At 34.6% G+C, this 26,338-nt stretch overlaps 1 protein-coding gene and 1 long non-coding RNA gene across 4 annotated transcripts in view; one reads left to right on the top strand and one right to left on the bottom strand.

The window, feature by feature from the left end:
- LOC138856874 (uncharacterized) overlaps positions 1–24,305 on the top strand; it is an 89,270-nt gene extending 64,965 nt beyond the window's left edge. For both annotated transcript variants that reach the window (XR_011395858.1, XR_011395859.1), the window contains exons 3-4: positions 22,242–22,410; positions 23,411–24,305. This is a non-coding gene — a long non-coding RNA (uncharacterized lncRNA). The remainder of the gene's footprint in view (positions 1–22,241; positions 22,411–23,410) is intronic.
- Positions 1–26,338, bottom strand: part of Wnt5 (Wnt oncogene analog 5) — a 200,203-nt gene that overhangs the window by 12,726 nt on the left and 161,139 nt on the right. For both annotated transcript variants that reach the window (XM_014247383.3, XM_036369975.2), the window contains exons 5-7: positions 22,236–22,416; positions 2,895–3,609; positions 93–341 (exon numbers count right to left, since the gene is read on the bottom strand). In XM_014247383.3, the coding sequence (XP_014102858.2) occupies positions 93–341; positions 2,895–3,609; positions 22,236–22,416 (1,145 nt within the window). The remainder of the gene's footprint in view (positions 1–92; positions 342–2,894; positions 3,610–22,235; positions 22,417–26,338) is intronic.

Below are 26,338 nucleotides of genomic sequence, written 5' to 3'. Positions count from 1 at the left end.
TTCGCCACTTATTTGCAACAGTTTGATGCATGCCACAAGTGCGCTGACTTGTAAAAAACGTGTAATAAAACATATACAAGAAAAGTACTCACCCGCCGGCCCGCTTCGTTGTTGTGCAAATTCATTAGGCTACGTGCTTTGGCCGTAACGCTGCTCTTCCATTTGCCTGCACCCTCGCCGCCACCATCACCGGCCGCGCCATTCGCTGTGGCATCTGCTTGCTGATCGTTTGGCATTCCGTTGATGGCGCGTTGATTTTTACGTCGCCGCTTGCGCTTGCCGCCGCCGCCAGCATCCATATTGAACACCTTTGTGTTTAGAATTTCGCGATTGATTTTCTCCTAGCGACAAGAACAACAACAACAACAATGTCGATATTAATACACCACGTAGGGTATTGCAAGTTATGCAATGCAACACAGAAGCGCAGGGACAATGATGCGCAGCATGAGGAGGTAATATAAACATCCAAGTGGCGCATGAAAATACCATCCGGCGATATAAAAATGTGTGTAAAGAGAAAATGAAATTTATAGTGAAAAAGTGAAATATTCAAGTGTGTGTGTGTGTGTGTGTGTAATACCAGTGTTGTTAAGGTAGAAAGATATAAAAAAGCTAATAAAAAAATCTTATGGACGAAGGTAAGTTTGAGAATTTATCAACAACAAAGCTGTGTCCGGCCGCGCAACGTCAATAAAGGAGCTGCTAATATTAACTTGGTCCCGTCAAGTGTTATTGCTATAAAAATAGTTGGGGCATAGTAATATTTAGTTGAAAGCTATTAAGCAGCATATAACTCACTATTAAATGCAGCGATGAAGTTGGAACAGTCGTTAACGCTGGCAATTTTAAATTGAAATTTAAGTTCTTTAATAAAGCTGGAAATTTGCTAAAGTGAAGTGGAAGTTTAAAGTGGATAGGCTTTACTGAAAATAATTACTTTGTTGCAATTTTTTTTAGTGGTGTGACAAAGTTGAGTAGTTCTTGCAAAAAACCAGAAAAAATGTTTACTTCGCTTGCACTAAAGATATTATACCCTTTTCAAAAAAAGTTTTCCATGCTAGAACTTGATTTTGATCGTTCTGTTTGTATGGCTGCTATATGCTATAGTGGTCTGATATCTGCGGTTCCGACAAATGAGCAGCTTCTTTGGAAGAAAGGTGCAGAATTTCAAATTGATATCTCAAAAACTAAGGGACTAGTTAGTGTATATACAGACAGACAGACGGATATGGTTAAATAGATTCAGCTCGTCATACTGGTAATTTATATAGATATTTCATATGGTCTCCGACGTATTCATTTGTGTATTATAAACTTGTGGCAAACTTAATACTTGTATACCTTGCTTAGGGTTCAAAACGCGTTCAGTTTCTGACGACCGCTCGGTAAATCATCATAATAGAGATACAATTTTGAAAGGCATTAATCTTATCTTTAATAGTAGTTCCCGCTTGTTATCTGACAAAATATGTGCCGGAATTAAAAAAATATCGAAAACCTCTTGCAAATCTTTCGAAATGGCAAATAAGATTCTCTTCCGTACAAAATTGGTTTTTTTCTATTACTGTTATATTTACTATTATTATTTAAAATAAATCCTTTGGAAATTTTTGTTTTTTACCTTCGTCGAGACATAACTTGATTTAATTTTAAAATGCAGTGATGCATTTAATACCCGAAACATCCGACAAAAAGTGTTGAATCAATCCATAAAGGATATTAGAAGCTGAAACATCGGAGATTTTAAAGTAATATATAAATAATCAATCTGAGTGGATTTAGACAATTCCGTCTGTCTATCCGCCTGTATATACGTGAAATACTACCTCAGTTTTGTAGATATTGATCTGAAGTTTTGCGCACGCCTTTTCCTCACCAAGAAGCTGCTTATTTATCGGAACGGTCCGATATTGAACGACTACGGCGTATAGCTGCCATACAAACTGAACGATCGGAATCAAGTGCTTGTATGGAAAACTTTTTCATTTGACATGATATCTTCACGAAATTTAGCACGGATTATTGGCTAAGGCAACGCTACAATCTCCGAACAAATTATTCAGATTAAACTAATATAGCATATAGCTAAGCCTGAAGTCGACTAAAAAGGTATATGTATCAAATAACATGGCTAGAATGAACTGTACCTGTGAAGGGTATTGTAGCTTCGTTGTAGTCGAAGTTAAGGTTTATTTTAAAAATTGTAAAAATTATATTTCCTATTTAAAAAAAAATTTCCCTAGAAAAAATTCATATTCACTTAAAAAGTCTCTTAAATCTAAGGTACGCATAACATACCCACACCCTGTATTTGATTTTATCCTACCTATACTTGAACTAAACTTTTGAACAAACAATGAAACTTTGCGCTGCCTTAAACTTGCTAAACTTCACTAAGCGCTACATGGTCCCCTTGCATAAATATCATCTGCTAACTATTTTGCTCCTTGCCATATGCACCTGCTGTTTCTGCACTAATGAACTTTTCCGCGCGCAGCTGGGACTTCTGTGACAGCAATTATGTAAGCTCACAAGGCGGCGTGTCACTGCTAAACGAATTACCCGACTGCACTCATCATTGTCGCCCCGATATCCACCTACCTACATATGTACATAAGAGCTCCGTAACACCTAACTACCAGGTGAAATCGAACCCCAGTGGAATGCATGAGCAGCGACATTGTTGTCCAACAAGCATGCAGCCGTAGTATATATCCACTCAACGGATGCACTATGAACATGCCACTTGGATTAGTAGCACGGCACATGCTTCGTTGGCAACTACTACCTGACCCGTATTCTTGCCACGACGCCGCTTTCAACGACACGCGTTTGCTTGTTTATGAGCGTCTACTGTTTGCCTCACTGCTTGCTGCTTGCTGCTAACTTACCTGCAATTCCAGCATTTCCTTGCCCTGCAATTTCGAATTGAGTATTTCCTTTGTGATACGCTCCTGCAACTCTAATAAATCTTCCGGTTTGATGCGTCTAGCCGCTTCTTCTTCGGAGGAGAAGTCAGCATTAGCGTCGCGGTTTGATTCCTGCCTGTTGTTATTGCCACTACTGCTGCTGCCACGGCTCGGCGCTGATTTTTGTGCTGTTGCCATTGCTGGTGTTCTTGTTGTTGTTTGTATGTTGGTGGTGTCCTTAGAGTTGGTTAGCGTTGCTGTTGACATGTTGGTATTAATTCCCGCCGCCTGCGCGTTGTTGTCGTTGCTCTGCTGATTGCCATCAACACTGACAGTTTTATTGGAAATTTGTTGTTGCTGCTGCTGTTGTTGTTGTTGTTGGAACAGTTGCTTTTGTTGCTGCATGTTTTCCTTGTCGCTGCTGATATATTCATTTTCGCTTGCAAACCCCTCTAATTGTGCTACTAGTGTCGCTGGAGTCGTAGTCGTTGTTGTTGTTGTTGTTGCAATCGTTTTTAGCGTCGTTGTTGCCAACAGCGCCAACCTGGCTGCAGACGCGTCATCAGCCTGCATTGTTTGCTGCATTTGCTGATTGCGTCGCTGATGGAAGCGACCGCGCTTGCGTTCCGGATTGCCAGCGCCGCGTGTGCCGCGACGCGTCTCCTTTTCGCGCACATCAATGAAGTCGGTGGCGAATCTGCAACGAAGAAAGAACAAAACAAACGAATTAGTTTATATGAAAATCCGAACAACTTGCGTGCTGCTGCAGTCATTTACGCCTGACTTACGCCTACAATTGCTTATGTGTGTACACACATACACATATGTGTATATATATGTATATATGCTTCTCTGCTTGAGTGTTTATCAACTCCTCGACCTCATTTGCTGTTGAAAACTTTAAAATTCGATTTAATTTTGTTGCAAAGTTGTTGTGTTTCATCAGCCTGGGGTGCGCATAAGTGGCGAGGGGAGGGGAGCGGCGCATTGCATTTAAGAGTCATGAAAATCATGAAAAGCCCTTAGGGACCCATTGTGGCACGACCTTTTGCGTCACGTTATGGCATAAGCTTGCATAATAAATTCAACGAATTTTAACGCCCCACCACACAGCGAGGCGCAGAGTTAACCCCACGCGCTGAAGACGCAGCTGAAAGTGCGAATACACAGCGCACACATACACCCACTAACGTCATACATATGTATATTTAAATACACATAAAACATATGAGTGTGTTGTGGCACGCCCTCTAAGGATAACGGTGCGCGCTTTATGCTTAATTGCATTTGTTTTTCTTATTGCACTTTGTTGTGTTTACCCGCGCCCACATTTACATATTGCCACATGCGGCGTTTAAAAGCCGGTTGCGTGCATCCCTTAGTGGCATCCACATGCGTACATACGTATGTGTTTGGGCAACGCCGCTACTAAGTGCCAATTTGGGGGTGTTGATATTAATACTTGTTAACGGCAGCAACAACAAACACAACAGTAACTATGCCGTTAAGGTTGCTGTGGCCCAAAGTTCAATGTTGCGGGCGTTGCTTACATTAAACATATTGTATTTATATCCAACCGCTCGATTTAGGCGAGAAGCGAAATCATATTACCGGATATGAATTAAAATTACTGATTTTTCATTAAAAAATTTTTGTTATTTTAGCAATTAGGCGCAAATGCATTGTGCTGCATGAATTGTGTGTGAGAAAACGATAATTAGCGTACTCAAGGGATATTATTTTCTCGGAATAATACTTTTTTTTTAATAAAATTTCATTATTTTAGTACACTGTCCCTTAAAAAATACATGAATTCCGCCATTTTGTTTTATTTAGCATGGAAAATTGGTTGGTTGCATATGGTGTTCTTCGAAATGCCAGTTTGCTCGACATATTTTAATACATTATCTAAACATTTGTGTCTTCGTTACTGAAATAATGTCAAGCACCACAAAGCATACTCAAACTTATTTGCTGAAAGAACAGCAGCATAATTTTCATAGTAAAGCCGTCAAGCTTTAACAAATAAATGATCATTTTATCGTGGACACAATCATATTTAGATACGAAAAAGTAACTACTTTAATTAGAATATTCTTTATGAATTTAGTTTCTGATGTTGTAGACTTTCTGAAAATTTTATCAAGTAATGATCTAATATGTTCTCGAAACCTTCAACCTTTCCAGCTTAACTTTGAACCTATCTCCATTGTTTAATCGAATTTATCTTAGCATTTTCTTCCGTCTTTTTATGACGTCAATGTCAAATGCTCAACAAGAAAAAGTAACGGAGCGTAACTGTCGTAATATAGTATTCTATTATTCCAGCCGTGAGCTAAAACTTTAAACCTACTATCAGTAGTACTTTTATCAGTATATGAAGAGAGACAACTACCGTCTGATCACAACTGACCCGGACTGCCAAGAAAACTACATTTTCTCGCTTTTTCATCAAAATTTTTAACGCCGCATAATCCAATTTTCCACATACTTGTTATAAGCCCCAGCTGAGCTGTTTTTCAGGGACTTCTTGAATTAAGATTTTTGCGGTTGCGGCTCAGTTTCGTCGTCATATTTATAAGCCCACTTCTTAACACCAATACCTATGTATGCGTTTGCAACCCCCTCTACTCAAAATCGTTTCTGCAAATTATTTAGGTTTTTCTAGCTTTGACATGCTTCATACCGAAACATAACCCAAAATGTGTTGAGTTGATCAATAAGAGTTGTTGAGATCGTCAGTGGAAAATAAGGCTCTCAATTTTTATAAGCGCCTGCCTTTGGTAGCTATATTTCTTAGTCAGGAAACTTTTTACACTGATTGGCAGAAGAGTTGATCTTCCCATGAATACTCTATTAAACTGTGCTTCATCATGTGATTTCGAGAGAACTATGTTACTCTCGAATAAAGAGTATAATTTGAACAACGAAACATATATTTATGTAAAAATGCTTTATTATTATATAAGAAGGAATACTCATATATGTAACTTGCTTATCAAATTAATTTAGTAGGTTTGCCAAATTAAAACTACCAATTATGGAAACATAACCAAACAAAGATAAAGGGCAACTTACTTACTTCCGTTTTTAATCGGATTCTTATCACACAAGATTTACATTTATAATTTCCGAACTATCCTATTTGAGACAATCGTAAATTATTCAAACACGCATAAACTGAAAAAGAATTTAAAGAATAATAAAACTAAAATTAGTTTTCTACCCGCTCAACTCGAAGATCAAATCAACCTGAAAACTTTGCAAAACAAGCCCGAAAAGCGCAGAGATAACATCAAACTAGTTCAACTAAGTTTGGTAACCACACAACTTGTCTTCGCACAACTTTTAAGCTGCAACTTTGCTCTGTTTCAACACAAATCACAAACAATTTGACACGCAGTAATGGCGATGGAAACAATGCGAGAAGAAAGGTCGTCGGTTTTCTTTACTCTTTTTGTGTCTTTTGTTGTTTTTAAGAAAAAGGACAATTGCAATTTTACACTTGTGCCGCCACAACAGATTTCAACACTCACACTAATGGCTTATCAACATTTCCGCACGCCTGCCTCGCAGCCTGCCAGAATGGCACAAACTCATCCACTACCCACATTTACTACTTACAGTGCAAAGAACTGCTCCAATCAGTCCAACAAATTAACACCCTCACCACTTACCACCCACGCCACCCGCACAGACCGTAGTAAGCATTAAGGAAATACACGTTACTATATATAATATTACACATAGCTATTTATTTGCGACTGTGCCGCAGCGCTGCTAACGGAAGCAGTGGTAACATCAGGTTAAGTGCCGGGATTTGTGTCTATGCAACATTACTTACACTTTACCCCACAAATGTGCTCGGAACAAACATGTGCACTTACTTGTATTGTATTGTATTGGCACACAATCAAAATAGAACCAAATAAATAATAATAAAGAATGTGTAAATAAAAGTGTGTAAAATAAGTAAAAAAGAAACACAGCAAGTGCTAAAGAGTGATGCCGTGTTTTAGGAAATTTTTAGATAAAGGAAAATTTTGATTTAAAAAATTTTGAAAATTATATTGTTTCTAAAGGGAAGATCTTACAAGGTTTTCTCAATGAGTGACAGGTTTTGGGAACTTATATCTCGGCTAGAATAGTCGCATGTTGTCTGTTGTATCCCAGGAGAATCATAGTTTACGGTAGGAATATATTCCTGGCATATTTTGATCGAAAATTTCAAGAAAACCTCAGGTTCGAGTTTATAGTTTCTAATAGTACCAATCCCGTTGTTGGGATTAAAAAATTTAATTTTTAATTTTTTTTGGGATTACATTTTTTTTTTTTTTTGATTTAATCCGGTATGCGTGATTCAAATTTTTTTTAATACCGTATTTGGGATTACAAAATAAAAAAAAAATTTAATTCAAATCTTAATTCAATTATTTTTAATGCCTTATTTGCAACCATGTCCAGTACTCCATTCTGAAATTGTATATATTCACACATTTTCATCTTCATAATGCTAAGTAAACAACATTTTCGAAAAAAAAGAGTTTCAAATACACGCATTCCTAACTTAAAGAATTTTGACTTACTTAAATTTGCGAAACTAATAAAAAAGCCTTTAATTATATATATAATAAAATAGCTTTTAATAGCGAATATTCCTCTATGAACTAGGGCACCTGCAATAACGCCTCTCCCACCGCCCTTCCATTTAGCACATTGCAAATAAACGCCTTCGCTTTCATTCGTTTCAATGAGAAATACTCGTATGTACATAGTTCATTTAGGATTTCAGGGCAATTGCTGCTAACAGTGTTTGGACGCTGTTGCAAAGATTATGAATGGTTTATGTGGCAGAGAAGTAAAAAACAAAAAGTTTCAACCCAAGTAAATAATACGGAATTCAAAGGAGAAAGGAGGAGGTGAGAAAATTGGGGGCGAAGCGTCTCGGCAATAACATTACACGCATATGTTCGCATTGATGCATACCCGAGGCTTATCTGGCAATGACTTGTTGTTGTCGAAGAACGAATAATAAAGTAAAATAATGAAAAAGTATATGAAATGCAAAAACAACAACTGGTGATAATACAAAGCTGAGACTACATTTCCCATACGACCTCAAAAGACTCGAGTATAAAAAAAAAAACTCATCAACAAACGGTAAACAAAAAGGCACACGCTGCCGCAGGCATTGTTGCAATAAAATGATTACAGAAACGGCACTGTAGTCGAGAGGATCGCACGTGGAGAGCTCTGTGCGGTAAGAGGCTTTTAGCAGCTACACTGCAATTGGCAACAATTTGGCGGCAATGAATATAAACAATTGCTGCAAGTGTGGTAAAAAGGATATATGTGTGCATATATATGCAAATTAAAGCTGCTTTAAGCCGCAGACAGTTTTTTATACACACATACATACGAATTTTATGCACAAAGATCCTTCAACGCTCACTTTAAAAGCTTTGCGGCCAACCAAAATGGTTGCGAGGCTCAAAATAAATCTCAAAATGAAAGCGAAAAAGAAATTTTAATGAAAATACAATTTAAACGCAAAAATAAAAATAAGAAAAAGTTGGCAACAATTAATTATGGAGAAATCATCAAAGGCCAACTATTGAGAGCTGGTTAAGAAGGGCGTGTAACCACTAAAAACTTATATAATTAACAAGAAAACTGCCATAACATAACCGCTTAAACTTTATGTTACACGCACTCTATAGCATCGGTTGTTGCAACACATTGTCGTGCAACTGCAATTTTTCGATAATAAACAACCCAATAGTGCGTTGCACAAGAAAACAGTTTAAGACCAATATAACTACGATTACAAATTGTCGTATGCGCATTTTAAGATAAGACTAAATAGTTGCATGCAACTTTTAATACAACGTTTATCAACAGCTACTTACACAAAGAACCCCAACAGCATCAGCGCGTATTTTTCATGCAACTCCTATCTGACGTAATAGCTGCCAGCGATGTGAAGAAATTTTGAGGCATCTACATACATACACAGTATATGATATATAAGAACTATTTACACACTCAAACAAACGCCGCGTGTACTATGAAGGAAAGTCATCTGTTGGCAAAGTTTGTCGTCGGCGCCATTTTGCATTGACATCTGAAGCGGCACAGGCAAGCAGAACTTTGTTGCAAGTCGTTCGTCACACAACGCAAGCTTCTAAGGAGCCCAAACACATACACAAACATATATACGACAGATATATGTATATGCTTGAATGCATGAGTAACTATTTTTTACTACTACACACTTTAAAATGGCGCCAAGTACTCACACATAGATATATATATCTAATAAAGTAGTATGCGTGTATTGGTATATGAGCCAACTTGCAACTTATAAGTTGCAAAAGCTTATCGCTTTCCTTGCATGGCATTAGTGGAAGCAATTCTTGACATGAGGCAAATTGGATTTCCAAAGTTGATATCGTTTGATGCAACTTCTTTTATAGGTAGTTGACTTGTTTGCATGTATTCTAGCGCATGTATGTATAAATCCCTTCATTGTAAAAAGTTAGTTTTCGATTTTCTCTCAGATTAGCAATGCGATCTGCATAGTTTAACGTTCAGTAGCTGTTTTTCCACCGAAAATGCAAACACTTGAAATTGTGAACATATACTGCGGGATTTGGTTGGGGTTAGTTGGAAAAGATTTATGCAATTGTTGTTGAAGTTAAATTTAATAAGAAATAGCATTACTAAATATACAAACTGTGCATATGGTACATACAGACATTACAATTCTTACATTTCTCTTGCTGATTTTAAACTTTTTTCGTATAAACAATTTAATTTCGGATTAAATCCAAATAGTTTTCTTGTGCTTTTTGGAATTAGATTAGCCAAAAATTTGTGTCATTGTCGAAAATTTCGAGTTCGAGTTCTGAGTGTCCCGTTATGCGAAATATATGCATATCGGGATACTTAAACATTTCGTAGTTGCCATATGGTTACAAAAAATATTTTTTCCCAATCAGGAACCTGCTTGAGATTAGTTTTATCGATAAATATATATTTATAATCAAACTTACTTCTTACTTCTTTCAGAATATTTATATAAGAAATGTGAAATACTTTAATTCCGAATTTTTCGGGATTCACTTCTTTCTGAAATAATATTTTAGTAGTTGTTGCGGTCGTTTTTACTATATTCTTAACCAAAGTTATTTTAGAATTATTAAAATTAAAAATAAATATGTGACATCTAACAGTTGGGAACTTCGAATTACTTAGCTATTAGCAATTATGTGTTTTTTTCACACAATGATATAAAATCATTATTAAATTATATTCAGTTTGATATTTTGGTGAATATAATAATCAGTTTAGTGTTTCCGAATTGTAAAATAATCCGGCGTAAATAATTTTTTAAAAAACTTAATATTTTCGGACATATTTTATTTGACTTTTTCTAGCTTTGAGCTTAATAAAGAAGCACAGATATTTCTTGGCTGTTCGAAATTTTTCGGAATTTTTTCCTTACGGAAATAATATTTCGGTCTCGTCGAATTCCAGTAGTTATTAGGTTTATCTTGAAAAATAAATGTACAATCAAATTCATTTCAATTGTACATATGACTCTTAATATTTTGAAATTCAAAATACTCAAATTTTTGAAATAAATTTTGAATCTGATTAGTTTATAGATGAAATTTATATTAAATAATAAATTAAAGTAGCAGAAATTTTTTTCGCATTCCGAAAGATTTCGGAGTAATATTATTTCGGAAATTATTTTGTCAACGTTTCTTAATTTTAATGCGTATAAGCGATTTTTTTGCAAACCTATTATCGACTTCTATTAAAAATTAGCAAATAATGAATAATCCATTACTAATGTAACATACATTTTCTCAAAAGTTGTTACTTCTAAAAAGTAATTTGGAGACCTGAAAAATAATTTCGAAATTCGAAAAATATTGACTGCAAACAGTTCCCGCCAAACCACTAGTATATACATGTCGAGTATATTTGTTTTACTCAATAAATAGTACCTGCCGTGATATATAGCAATTATACCGATTAACCCTACATGATATGATAACTTCAACTTTATTTATGGCATACTTCAACTATCATACTTTCTTGGAAAAGGAAACAGAAAGTGCTTCTTGGAAATATAACATATGCTTATCAAATTAATCGATTGGTCACCTATCTACCAATCATAAATGAATAGTTCCGGACGCTAATACTCAAAATAAAAGCTTGCTTTTCAAAGAAACAATATATATAGGTATTATAACAAAGTCTTAAGGTGTTATCAGATCATTATTTATCAAAACACTCTAATCGAAATGTAGTTATCGTGATTACGTACTCTTGGGGTGTACACAATGCCACTGATACACTCATATTCAGTAAGAACGTATTTAAACCAGCTATAGCCAATTAAGTGCAGATCGTTTTTTTTTGATATACCCGAAATGGTAAGCGATTTAACAGATATTAATATGTTTGATTTAAGTCTCTTTATTTCCAACATATTTCATTCACGTCGAACGTTTTATATTACGGTGGACCCGGTTGGACTTATGCCTCTATACAGATGAGAACCTATACTAGTGTTGGTCTAAACGTTACTTATGTGGTTTATGGAAAACAAATAAGTAATTAATAAAAAACACCACATTTGATAAAATTGAGTTTTTATTAGCAGATATTAAGAAAAAACTATCATAAGATAAATTAATTTGAAAATCAGAACATAGCTCTCACAATATTAGTTTTAACAAGTGAGTATAGCAACATTTTTAGTATCTGGCTATATTCTGATCAGAAAAAAATTAAAAAACTAAGTCCTGTTTTAGTCTATTTTTTGATGAAAACTAGCACAAATTATTTACGCCAAGTTATGTGATATATTCATTACTTTATTTGTAAATGTAAATTATATGGTTTAATTTAAATGATAACATCGGGGGCACTAGCTTCAACTCGATTGAATTTCGCTAAACCCTGCCTAAGTTCATTTACCCTTTTTTTTACCTTTTGCGTGGTCAAAAAGTTCTTGACTTCGTTAAGGGACATTGACCCTTGCGGTAAAGCTTGCGATCTATTTCAAATGCTTTTCAGTCATTTATTTTAGACTTCCAGAAATTTCAACTTTCGAAAAGCAAGGTTTCGGTATTTTCAAAAAAATATAAAAAACAACAAGATATCCGTCTTAAACTTAGATCCTACGTCTCATCTGCTCGGAAATATACTGCTTAGAACCAATGTTAAGCGCTTCGAAATATGTGGTTTTCTCAGCTTAGCTGTTAGGCTGAGATATAATATACAGGAAAATAATAATAATAAAATAAATTATGTAAGGTTCTTACTGGTAAAATGGAAGTTCAGTTATCAATTTAATTCCTCTTCCTTTTCGAAACAATTTTCTGAGATTTTGGCTGAAGGGATTTTTTGAAGTTTTTTTTATAATTTTTCTTTTATTTCTCACATTTGTTCTTTATAAAAGAAAAAAAACCTTTACAAATAAGGGCACTTAAGAATTTGATTAAGCCTAATCCTAACCTCACTTTCGCTTGGGGTAAAATATTGGCTCTGACCCTTGTAAACCAAACGAAATCAATTTCCAACGATCTCTACAATATATTGTATTTTCTTTTATTGCACTACCAATGTGCTAAGGTAAACGTCAATAAGCCTACTAAAGTATATTTATAGTCTTTTCTGCAACTATGTTAACAGAAGTAGTGAGCCCCGGCAATATACAACGCAATTCATAAGTAAAATTGATTGAACACTCAACTCAACTGCGACTTCCATCCAACGGCGCAGCCAGAAAGAACAGAAATCGTGTAATACTAGCAAATTTATGGCATAAAAGTGCGTAAGTGGACACTTAAAGTCTGTCTAAGCATTCAGGACTATGATTTGTCTGCCCAAGATATTGCAACTGAATTTCGGGCAAACAATATGCGGTTAACTGTAAGTGATTGTGGGTTGTTTACCCAATCTATTAGTGGGTGGGAAAAACGTGAGCAATAAATATTGACAGTGAATAAAAGTTGGGGAGAGAGTGTAACAGACTGATTAGTAATAGTTGCAATATGTTACCGAGGGCTCGATATACACACATCAATCGAAATGTGGGTAATAAAATTGGCGAGCAAAAATGTGCAAATAGACAATGCCTGCGACATTCTACGACAGACAGATAGAATAGATCGACAGATGTGTGCTTGGTACTAAAAGAGAAGATAAATGTGCATGTGGCGCACTCCCCTAATACCAGCAATTTAAACCACGAAGCCACTATAGATGCCTTGCCACTTATGTGCAGCAGTGTAGAAGTAACCACAGCAAACGTTTGAATTGCAACGAAGCCCTCACTTTGTGCAAGACAGAGGCACAAATCGTAAACAGTCACCTTTGCCACGAATTGAGACGAATGTCAACAGTCGGGGCACATACTGATTGCCTGCCACATCACAAAAAGGAAGCACATTAAACACAAGCATATACTTTTTGCATTGGACTTGTTGTTGCTGTTCACTATGCCAGCTATGCCAAGTTATGGATACAGACATTAATACGCTGTGTTTTAAACTGTTTGTGGCACGACTTTTGTTGTTATCTACTACCAAATGTTGTGTGGTGTGACACATACACACACTTCAGTCAACATGTTGCTACCGGCTGTTGGCACTTGTGTTGCTTAAGACACGCACAACCAACACGCGCTCATCCACTCATCGCTCTTGCTTCGTTCCGCGTTTACTCGGAGTAGATACTCTCGTTAGAGTCATCTTTTATTTGTACGCTTGTGTTTAATGTGTGGTTTTTATGGCAGCAACAAGCAATTGCCGACTGGTTTTGTGTGGCACTTAGTACTGCTAGTACTTAAAACGCACACGGACACACAAGCAGGAAGTTGGAGAGCATCCTGTGAATAACAGGTAATTACCACAATAATTTCCCACTAATCCCAATAAATTAAATGAAATTTAGGTGTCACTCACGAGCGCACATCAAAAGACTTTAAATATGGTATTTACACTGCAGGCAATTTGAAACATCTGAGCGTCGCTCTTGAAGTGCCAAGTGGCTTCTCAAACAGCGAAAAATACTGATATTTTAATATTTTGTTTTGTATTTTCGTTTTAGTTCATAGAATATGCATGTTTATATATTTTTCACATCTTTTCTCACGCCAGACCTAACTAATGTCTATCAGAAACAGTTTGAGATAAAAAATCGAAAATTCGATACACTTGCGTGTCACATGGAATAGGCGCTCAGCTGTGTGCCACAAGTAAAAGCTACACAATGCCACTTAAATAACTAGTAGGAAATGGCGCCAAAGCAGCTGCATATGAAAGAAATAAAAGTGGTAAAAAATTTCGTAATGCTGAAGGTATCAGTATCATTTCTGAAGACTTTAAAATTTATATATGCACAATTTTAGTCGCTCATGGCAGAAAGATTACAAAAATAGTAGGGATGAATTGGAAATTTCAAATAGGTTCTAGTTTAACTTATTAGGTGAGAAGACTATGAGTTGAAGCTTATATAGTGTTAAAATCTCTCAAAACTTCAACAGCTTAAGTATACATATTTAGATTTGAATCCTAAAATGACTCAACTATAACTTGAAAGGTGAGCTTTCTTCTCTCACATAGTGAATATTAAATCCTATCTGATATATGATCACTTTGAACAAAAGTTGAGCTGTTAAATTTCGATTGTTAAAGTAGTCGTCTAACTGCGCGATTTGATAAAATCGATTTTTTTTTGCATATTTGTAATGTAGACATAGTTAGAAACATGTCCTATAAACGATTTGATTGAAAGTTTTACGAGATACCGAGCCCCAAACTCGATTGATCGTTGACTATTCACTTGTTTTCACATATGTATCTTTAAACTCGTTTTCCCAAAGCTAGTGTTTTTTAAAGCTTTGACACTATGAAAGATATTCAAAACCCGAAAATGGTTTCTGATTTAAAAACATCTTAGTATGCTTAGATACGAGCCTTTTGTGGTTAATTCTTTTAAATTTTTAAAATAATTTCTAGCTTTAGAAATATTGTTGCCATTTTGACAGATGCTCAAATATTCAAGAAAACTTATGTCTAGACATAACTAGGTTAATAAACATTTAGTTTGGTTCAAATGTTCTGAAGCTGAATTCTATTGTCAAGAAGTCGACAACGTCGCACAAGGAGTGGTGCATTCAACGAGCCGTCAAGGGCAAATTTTTTGAGAAAATGATTTTTATCTAAATCCAAATTTAAGAATTAGTTATAGAAATTTAAAAATATATGCGTGTTACTATCATAAGTATTTTTTCGTAATCTATCGTCAAAAATAGTCTCGAAATTTGAGCGCAAAAGTAGACGACCGCTTTTCAATGCTACCTAGTGGTGTTTTAGAGATTTTAGAAAGTTTTTACTATCATATTGTAAAGTACTCAAATGTGAATTAATTGTTCCAAATGACCTTAAAGGATTTTTTTGTTTTAAACAAAACGTGTTTATATATTGCTGTAAATAACTTAAGATGTTAGCGGCAGGTTACAACTAGAATGTTGCCATTCTGTGAACAGCTGGTATTGATTGTTCGATTCGCTAACGCTTGTCGAATAGAAAGCAGCTCGAAATATAAAATTTCATTATAGCATAAAAATTAAGTATTATTTATAAAAAATATTCAAAACTAATTTTATGCTAACTAAAAAACTTTTAAATCATGAATTATTATAAAAAAAAAAACTAAGAAGATACCACTTTGAACTAGTTCATATCCAGTTCAAAAATAGTGTAAACTCTTTTCGAAAACACAAACTGTTATATTTTGTTCTTATCGCACATCATACACAAAGCGGTTGAATTGAGGCAAATATAAGCAGCATACACTCGTAAATAGCTGCTCATGTACCGGTTGGAGTCAACGAGTGTACTCACTACTACCCCAAACATAGTACTGCAATTTCTTAACCATTTTACCGCCACTGAAATTTTCTACTCCACATAGTTTTATGCTTACCAACATCAGTTGCTGTGAACCTATTCGAAAAGGACATGGCACGCGTCGTCTATTACAAAAAAAATGCCACTCTCACTTGCGCCATACCACATCTTACCAGGGGAATTCGCATATCAGCCATTTTATGTACTCCATTGCCTACAGCATTCACTCGTAAACCATTTCGACTCGCTCTCTAACTCTCTCACTGCTGATGGGTTGCATTTCTTTGTAGTGGAAATTCAATATGCACGACTTGTGCACAACTCACGCATTTGCATGCGCTAACGGGTACCGTAACGGTGAAAAACCGCGAAAATGTGCCGCGCACGCGATAGTCTTTAGCGGTACTTTTATGTTTATTTCCGTTTTTAGCGGAAGGTTCGTTAAATTTAGTTGATTTTTATCCTTATTGGCAAATTAGTGGGTCAGGCGAACAGCTTCGTGCAGCAAGTGAATACCAAAGTTACCGGAAATAAAGCGTTGCTATTTGTTGTGTGCGTTTTAGAAGCATACATAACGGCGCTTTAACGTGTAGTGATTTTTATTCACACATGCACTCGAATTTCCTTTAAAAACACTTGCTTCCGATGCTGAGTGTTCAAAACTCTTACATGTATTGCCATTGCTATCCACTAACTGGTCAGTCCATTGATGGTTTGTGCCTTGTATGCCCAGCAATGACCACTACCATACAAGTTCTATTCCATGCCTTGTTTTTTCGCACTTTTCTAAGCACAGTCACATCTGAATATGTATATGTAGTGGTAAGTAAACACGCATTGCCTTTTCTCTTTTCTGCTCTAAAATTACTATTTTTTGTTTTTTTTTGCTTATCTAAACTTTCGTTTTCTCACTTCAACTACAATGGGCGACCAGCTGTGGTAGCAAGTTGCCTGCTTGCTTGCAACTTTTACATCCTGTTGCCGCCACAAAGCATACACACGAGTTCTGTCCATTTTTCAACAAAGTTCCTTACAACACGCTCTATAAATATCACTCACAATTGTTTGCTCGTCTGCGAGCTTGTATATGTGCCCGTCTGTTGGCGGCGCCCTTGACTATCAACCAGCACAGCGCGCCACGTCCCAACACTTGGTAGTCCTGCCACATGTATACCTCCAACCAACATACAAGCATACGTCTTCCTGCACAAGTTTGTTTGAGTTCAAATATTTCTAAGCTTTGTCGATGCCACGTTAACTCGTTTTCCACACTACAGTTGGTAAACTCGTCAGTCCACGCACACACTTAAATAGTCTTATATATGTTATATATAGGTATGTGTGTGTAAATTAGTACAAGTATCTCTGCAGCTTCGTTTTTGTTGTCGTTGCGCTTTTGTTGCTGTCGCTGTGGCATTGTTGTTGCCTTCTGCTGCCGGTTGTGCCATAAACGTTTCTCTAGACTTTATGTGGACTCACTTAGTACACTCGTAGCTCATATAATGGGGTTGTTTTGTTACCGTGTGGAAGCGGATTTCAGAAAAATTGTATTGTACAATTCATAAAATCAAATAATATCTTTGTTATTTCACATCGTTGCTGTCTGCTTTTCTTTCGAGTATTATTTGTGCATATGTAGCATACTAAGTTATATGCTGCCCTCATATACAAGTGACGACTTCCTTTTCCTTTATTGTTGTTTACGCACGCCACTTTGTGCGGTTATTGACAATTTCTTTCATTGAAGGAGATGATTTGTAGTAATGCAATACTATTTGATTGTGTTCATAAAGTGACATTTATATTTTTATTTGTGTATTGGAATATGTTGCCTTTTCTGGATAATATTTGTTTATATTGATGAGATATTTGTTAAGCATTAAATATTTTATGAGAATTTTAATTTAAAACCTCAATCTAATTTCAGCTTTAGCACAGTTTTGTAGTACTTTCGATGATATCTTAGATATAGCTCGAAGTAAAATCTCAAACCTGTTTTCTTTATATCTACAAGGTGTCACATTATGTAAAGCGCGCCATATATGTTCAAAATATACTTTCTATCAAGATCACAAATGTCCAAAGACAATTTTTTTAATATTAAAAAAAAATTTAATTTTTCAAAAATATGATTTTTGAAAACAAAAACTGCTCTAATAAATTTTTCTGTAAGCGCTCAAATTAATTAGGCAAGTGTATAGCAATGTACGAGCTATTAACGTAAATAAATTGTGAAATTTATATATGAAAGTTTCTCAAAATATTTATATGGATATGTACTATATTCAAAAAATACTCTATATTTATTATTTAAATTTGCGAAAAAAAACAATAATTTTCTGTTAGTGTAAAATTTTATTAGTCAACAAAAATTTCTAGTGCAAAGCTAGTTAAAATTAATAGCTTTGTGAGGTAGTCGAAATTTCTTCATTTAAAGCAATTATGGTTTCATTCAGATGTCTCCATACAAGTTGTGTCTAAGTTGTTGGAACAAACTTGAGTTCATATTACAGCAAGCAGTAAGCCCAGAAATAATTTTGGGACTGTTCTCTGATCTTATAACAACAAACACAATTGCTCTAGAGAGCTCTATAGTTTCTTCATAAGCGGTGTTCACTAAATATTTTTCATATTGAAATTTTAAAGGTGAGATATATTAATTACTGAAGTTAACATTTGGAATTATGAAATAATGTTTTATTAATTTTTTTTGAAATCTGGCAATCACCTTATTGTCAGCTGAATAGTTAAGCTTTTTATCCGTGGTACATCAAACAATAACGACAGAATTGTATAAGTTTTCGCACCTTTTTGAAACAAAAATATTTTTTTTTTGCTTTTTGCATTTTGACATTAAATTGACTTTGAACATTTCACAATTTCGAAATTGATCTAAAATGTGTAGAGAAAATTTTGATAGCAGTGAGGCATATTTACTGAGTTAGCTGAATAACTTTTTGTATCGAATTCAACCCGTTAACTTTGTTGTTGCCCTTACATGTTTAGGTTTTGGCAGGACGGCAGCACTTGAAGATAGCGGGCAGAGAAATGGCAAATCAAAGGCAGCTAGTTCAATATGAAGAATTTCGTAATAAGAGATTATAGACTGTTGGCTCAGTAAGATAGTAAAAAACCAAACTTTTACTCTATAAATTTTCTATTTTTCACCGTTGATATCAAAATTTTCAAAGCAAGAAACGTGTTTTGAAAAAGAAAAACTCGATCTTATTAGCAGTCTTGTCATTTCATGTGTAATACTTGAAATAAAATTTCGTTCCTTAAAAGATATTACTTTAATATATTTATAAAGATTTGGTAAACAGAAACAATATATTTTATAAAATTTAGTAAAGCTTATAAAATAAATTTTATAAAATTTAAGATTTTCGAGACACTTAAGCTCAAAATTTGAATTTTAAACTTTCACAATTTCCACTTTAAATATTAGCAATTGCAGTCAAAAGCGAAACAGTTAACACCTTAGCTTAAAGCAATATTAAATGCAAATTTCAAAGCCATTCACCTGGAAATATAAAAGGTTTCTTTGCAACGATTGATGTCCTACCAAAACAACTACAAGAACAGCAGACAATGTGCAAAAAAGTAATGCAGCAACAAATTGCCTATCATTATGCCACAAATAACGGCGTTTATCTACAATAAAAGCAAATCAATTTGAATTATGTGCCGCCAACAAAAACCCGTTAACCATAAATGGATGGGTATGGAAACACAAACTTAACGCAAACAAAAAACCACAAACAACAAAAACAAAAAAGGAAAATGAAAATGAAAAATAAACGCAACTCGGTTTCAGTGCATAAATCAAAGAGCAAGCGTGTTGTTGTAACAACGAAATCGACAAAAACAATCAACAACAGCAACAACAAGTGGAGTGCCTTGAAATGATTGATACAATTTGGCGGATAAACTGACATTGTAAATAAGTGTTATTACGAGGGGCGGCGGATGGCGAGAGGCAATGAAATTTGCTGCATGCGTAGAGGGTTGAATAACTACAAGCCTATTTGCAAGCGCACAACCTCGGCCAGTATATGCAGATAAATTGCCATACAAAACTGCATGCGTGTGTTATTGGTGTAGTTGAAAACTAACTGCGCAGTAAACTGACATAAAAGCAAAACACAAAAAAACCGAAAACAAAAATAAACATAAATGCGACGCGGAAATTTGCGGCAAATATTATGTGTGTCAAGGCGCGTGGTGTGGGCGCAGAGCCTGGAGGGCGGTGGGTGCAGTTGAGTTGCAGCAGATGAGCAATATACCGTGATAATTTATGCACCCCAGTGGAAAAGCGTCAAATTTGTGCATTAAAAATGGCCACAAGCGGCGCACGGACGAGACTCGCGCATCAGTTACGCGGCGTGTGTGTGTTTGTGTGTGCACATCGCGCGCAACAGAATGTTATGGCGGTTTGTAAAAGTATGTGAACCCGGGAAAAACAATAAATTATTACACACTCATAACAACCAAAGTTGCATGCCACATACACACACACACATATATGCGAACATACGCCACCTCACATCGATCGAATTCGGCAGACACGTCGGTGCGAGATGAAGGTGGCAGACGCAGAAGCGGCTATGCTGTGGGGAGCGGGGGCGGTGGGTCTATGCGGAGTTCGGGGCTTAAAGGTTGAAAGTATGCGCATATCGAAAATTCCCCAAACGACATTTGCAGTTATGGGAAATTTTGCATACAAAAACAATAGCAATAACAATGTACCATATATGTAGCTAGTGTGAAGAGAAATCTGCGTTTGAGTATAGCAGCAGCAGCCACAACAAACATCGTAATCGGTGGAGATAAAGCGCTGCCAACAACACTAGTGCGGCACCGACAAATAAATAACGCCGCATAAAAGTTTATGTATATGTGTGTGTGTGAAGGTTTAGTGGTTGTTGTAATGTGTGCACGTAAGTTTCTTTTTCTTTTGGTGCGCCGCTTTTTGCGTTTGTTGTTGGGCTCTTTTAGGCAGTTTCATACTTTTAATGTGGTTGTATTGTATTTTATGGGCCAATTTTTTTTTTTTTTTTGATTGTGCGTGCGAACCTTTTTCAAAAAGCTTTTTTCGATGCCACTTAATTTGATTGGTCAACCCTTGGATATGCGAGAGAGCAGTTTTTGCTATATATTTATATTTTGTTGAAATTATGAAATATGTCCGCTGTGCGTAATTGCGGTCAATTAACTGTTGATGAAACTACAAAAGAAAGTGCAAAAGTCGAGCTTCAAGCGAGTTATGAAGTTTAAAATTGCAAAATTTAAAGCAGTTTTCTAATATTTAACAAATAATTTTTAATTCAGAGTACTAAAATAAAGTGCTGTGTAGTTCAAGGTGGGAATGAGCTATGGTTTATCACTAAGCAAAATTTAAAATGACATTAAGATAAAAAAAAAAATTATGTTTGCTTAACATAACATCTCATACTTGTATATCGAATTTGACCTGGACAGATGACAAAAAAGAAAAAAACTTTACATATTTTAATGCAAATCATTATTAACGGCTTTAAAATAGGCTCCTGAGCCAATGCAAGCATGCCATAGCTTAATCCATTTTTCCATACATTTGCCTCGGCTGGGATGGCCTAGATCGTGAGTGTACAAATACTTGAGTTAATCATCTTGATAAAGTAAGACAACAAAATTTTGGTTATCTTCTGTAATCCCTGACACATTGCAGCGTGATATAGGAGAAGAAAAGCGATGTTATGGGTGAATTCTAACGCGACATTCAAAATTTGCTTTAAAGCTTCTAACTCCATTATGGATAGTTAATGCAATAATTCTTGAACAAATGCTTTTTGTGGTAAATAAATCAAAAATTTTCTAGAATTTCGCTCTCAGAAGAGGATATTGAGCATTTGCAGAAACTTTTACGTATTATTGAGCTTCTCAAATTACTTTTAGGTTTCATATACGAGCATATTTATTTCAACGTGAGTTATTTTATTTTATGACATTTAAAGAGTTTAGCCTAATGTTGCGTTTATTACTTAGAAAAGCCTTCTTGTGAATAACTGCAAAAATCTATGGATGCTTTACAACAACTCAGTGCAGTTTATGTTGTTAACACCACCTGTCGGATTTATTATCGTTATTATGCACCCTTACCCTTACTCTACCTTATATGTTTAAATTTAAGTACAACTATTTGAATTGCTTTTTTGTACAGAGTACCTATTTGAGACAAATAATCTGAAAAAAAAATTCTATGAATACTCCTTTTTGTATAATATTACAGTTTAAGGAAATAAATTAACCTAAGCAACAAAACAAACTAATTTTATAAAAAAATCATATTAGTTGCTTTAAAAAATTTAAAATTTTTGGCAATTCTCTTTTATATACTCACTTGTAGGCATATTCCAAATTATCGCCACAACCACCCCACGTCCAATCATCGTGCAATTGCTTAGGGCGCGAACCACGCGAACAACCACATGACGCCAATTGCCCATCGCGGCAGGCACGAGCTATAAAACTGGTCACCATAGCAGCGGCGAGCGCGTGAATGAAAGCCATTTCCGGTGAGCCTGTAATTAAAATGATGTAAATTTGTATTAGTTCAACGAAACTATAGGTTATAAAAGTGTGTGGATGTACAATGTAGCTATTCATATTATATTAATAATGACGCTCAAAATTGTATATAAATATGGGTATATGAAGTATTGCCTTGGCAAACTTGAACTCACTCATATATGAAAGCGAAAATTTGCCGAAACTAACAAATTGTATACAGCATATTGGCGCACTTTAGGAAAGTGCAATTAATTTAACGCTCTTTAAATCGATATGCCAATCGAAGCGCACTGTGTCGAAAGCAGCATTTGTCGCTCTGAGTGACAGGTTGAAAAGCATTTGGCAGCGTAATGGTGCCGTAGTTAACTACAGTTTAGCATTCCACGGAAAACGTTTTTCTAGTTTTTTCAAGCTACAATGTTTGATATAAACAGCTTTTAAGTCGAATTAAGATTATTTAATAAGTAAAATAGATATTTTATGTAGATCTTTATTTTAATTTTGATCTGGTAGTTTATATGGCGGCTATATGCTATAGTGATCCGATATAGTCGGTAAAAATCTTTCTGTATTAAAAATACTATAACTTTTGAACCGTTTAGGATAAAATATTTTATATCGCGATTTTTATAAAATAACTTTTTTTCTGTGTTTAGGTGCATCTTGACCCACAAAGTCGACAGCTTAGTAGAAAAAGCAAAATATATATAATTCAACTTTTTGTTACATTAAACTCTCTGGAAACATTTACAATTAAAGAGACACAAAACAAAAAACTACAAAGAGAAGATTTCAAAGACAAAGAGATAATTTCAAGCGCTTTTCATGAGAGTGCAAAAAAGTGTGTTAAGGATGTCCCAATAAAAATTACACTCATATTCTCCGTTAAAAATTATTTTGGAGAGTGCTCTAACGTTGATATATTTTAATTTTTGTTTATAATCCAAACTTAAGGATATGGCAACGTCTTTTAATATGTTTAAAATTTATATCATTTATAAATAGGAGTTCCGTTCTAATGTGTTCCAGAAATGACGCTGTGTGAATCAATATCAAAACTACATTGCTTAGATTTGGTTTGAGTTTCAATCCGACTTCTTGTAACAATATTTGGATTGAAGAAAATATTTTTTATCTGTTGGCTATACAGTTTTCTTAGAAGCAGACAAATTGAAAAATTTTCAACACCACCAGCTTAGTTGCCCGCACTTCATATTCCTAGAATTTAGCGTTTGACTTATTTGATTTGCCTGATGGATATTGTCATCACAAAATTTTTGGAGTATTTAGGTTTCTAAAACATTATATTTCCGAGAAAACAATCGATATTATTGTTGCTTTTTTACTTAAATAACTATAATTTATCATGTTCAGCGTATTGGCAAAAATTTACAAAAATTTAAATTAATAAATTGCTAGATAAGTATTGCATTTGCCATGGTAATATGTAATCTTCTGAAAATAGAAATTCTGTATAAACTTTTCCGGCACTTCAAGTGTATGATAAGGAAAAAGTACTTCTTAGTGGCCAATCCACAGCTGTCAAAACAATAATAAATTTAAAAATTTTGTTATTTTCTAGATGCTATAAAATATCAGCGCTGATAACTACTTTAATTTTTGAAATTGTACATATCAGGGTTTAGTAGAATTCTTAGAAAAATCACGTTTGATAAGGAGTAATTATCATAAATTGCTAAAACTATATAAAGCAAAGAAATTTCAAGCAAAATCAACAGTAGTCACTACCTATTCACGCAATTAGTATATTAGCTGAAATCGAATAGCAAATATAGAAATTACTAATCAAAATGAAAGTTATTGTGCAAGTTTGTGTGCTCTTGGCCATTATCGCAGTCGCTTATTCCGCGAGCTCAACCTGGGGTGTTCACAATGTAACTGATAGCGTACTTCTCAACAAACGAGTACACTATCCAGCTGTACGAAATGTTGCGCAGACTTTTTACTTCGATATTCCAGAGTCGGTAAGTTACATAAGAAAATATCTGGGACGTGTTTCTCAGTAAAGTTTTATTGTCATTAGACTCATTTCAGGAATGATCCATTGTTACACTAATTAATCAATAATTTATATTTGCAGTATCAAAGCAACAACAGAGTGATTAGCGCCATTTACTTGCAAGACCAATTCCAGAACAGTTCGGGGCCAGCTAATACTTTAATGTTTGGTGGGCCCGGTTGGACTTACGCTTCTATACAAATGAGAACTCAAGCCGGCCTTGGTTTAAATGTAACATATGTTGTTTATGGCTATTAAATTAATAAATAAGTTGACAAAATTGCAATCAATTGAGATATAAAAATTTACAATCAATTATTTCACTCGCTGGGTGGGGCTTGAGTCGAGATATTTAAAAAAATATGTAGAGATCGATTTTTCTTTATGTAGTATGGGGACTTGAAAATTTATCATACGATATCGAAAACTTAAAAGACTTGCTCTTAGCTGCGACCTAGATTTGGTGGTTCCATAAAGTTATAGTACATAAATAGATGTGTGAGAGTGTAAAGTGTGGGTGTGATTTTAATATATTCATAATAACACTCAAAATTGTATTTCCTATGGGTTTATGATACTCAAAATAGTATTTAGTATGGGTATTTGAAGTAATGCCTCGGCAAACTTGGACTCACTCATATATGAAAGCGAAAATTTGCCGAAACTAACAAATTGTATTCAGCATATTGGCGCACTTTTGGAAAACGCAATTAATTTAACGCTCTTTAAATCGATATGTCCATCGAAGCGCACTGTGTCGAAAGCAACATTTGTCGCTCTGAGTGACACGTTGAAAAGCATTTGACAGCGCAGCGGTAGCGTAATTAACCAGAGTTTCGAAAAACTATTTTGTATATTAGCTTGTATATATATATTTGACTCTGTGTATGTGACCTGTCAACAATATGAACAGTCTTCCATCAGCAACGGCTGCCTATGACACTAATCAACTTCCATTTCATTCAAGTTTAATGCCAAATTAATAATGCCAATGATAATGCGTACCACACCGGCATAAATACTTAGTATACAAATATTAGGGTGGAGTGAAAAAAAGTTTTTTTTTGCTTAGCCTGAGGGTCAAATTTGTAGATTATAAAAAAAGAAATTTTTTGGGAAAAAATTTTTTTTTAACATCTCACTTTTAAAGTAAAGTTCCGAGTTAAAATTTTTATTTCGTAAAAAAATATCTACAAATTTTACCTAAAGCTTTCAGGCTAAGCAAAAAAAAAAAATTTTTTCGCTCCACCCTAGTATATATATATATAAGTATATATATATTCTTGTAGAAACGCACTCATATAATTGCATGATTTGTGCGAAACCTTGTAGGCTTAAATTAGTGAAACTACAGGATGTTACACAAAATAGAAATATGATTCATTTCACTCAATGTCTAATATTGGCAAATTTGAACATTGTTGTCAAAGAGTAAAAAAAACAGTTTGATTATAATTAAAATCTAAATCAGAATAAAATTTCTTTAAGTATTTACAGTGTTGCTATAAATCAAAAATATTTTTATCTAAAGATATAAAATCTTCTTAAGTTTTAAAATATTTTTTGTTGATTTTATAATTAAAAATTATTTGAAGCGAAATTCGAGCTTTTTGCATTTCTTGATACTTTTTTTTTCATATAATAAGGTAACTAGAGGCATTGATACTTATAAGCCGATGTCATTTATATCCAGCTAGTGATTAAGAAAGCACTTAATTTCATTAATATAAGGCGCAAGGACAGACAACTGTCATAGAAAGACTCACTCTGAATTTAATTAAGATAAATCACATATTAGCCGGTATATATTAGCGTTAATTTCGAAATTTTTTTATTATGTATATATATAGTAATGGAACTATTGACACGATTTACCAATTTTTTACAAAAGGGCACATTATTATCAAGAAAAT

Source organism: Bactrocera oleae, chromosome 4 (assembly GCF_042242935.1).
Source record: "Bactrocera oleae isolate idBacOlea1 chromosome 4, idBacOlea1, whole genome shotgun sequence".
In the NCBI taxonomy this organism is placed as follows: Eukaryota; Metazoa; Arthropoda; class Insecta; order Diptera; family Tephritidae; genus Bactrocera; species Bactrocera oleae.
This window is presented reverse-complemented; position numbering and strand designations above follow the sequence as displayed.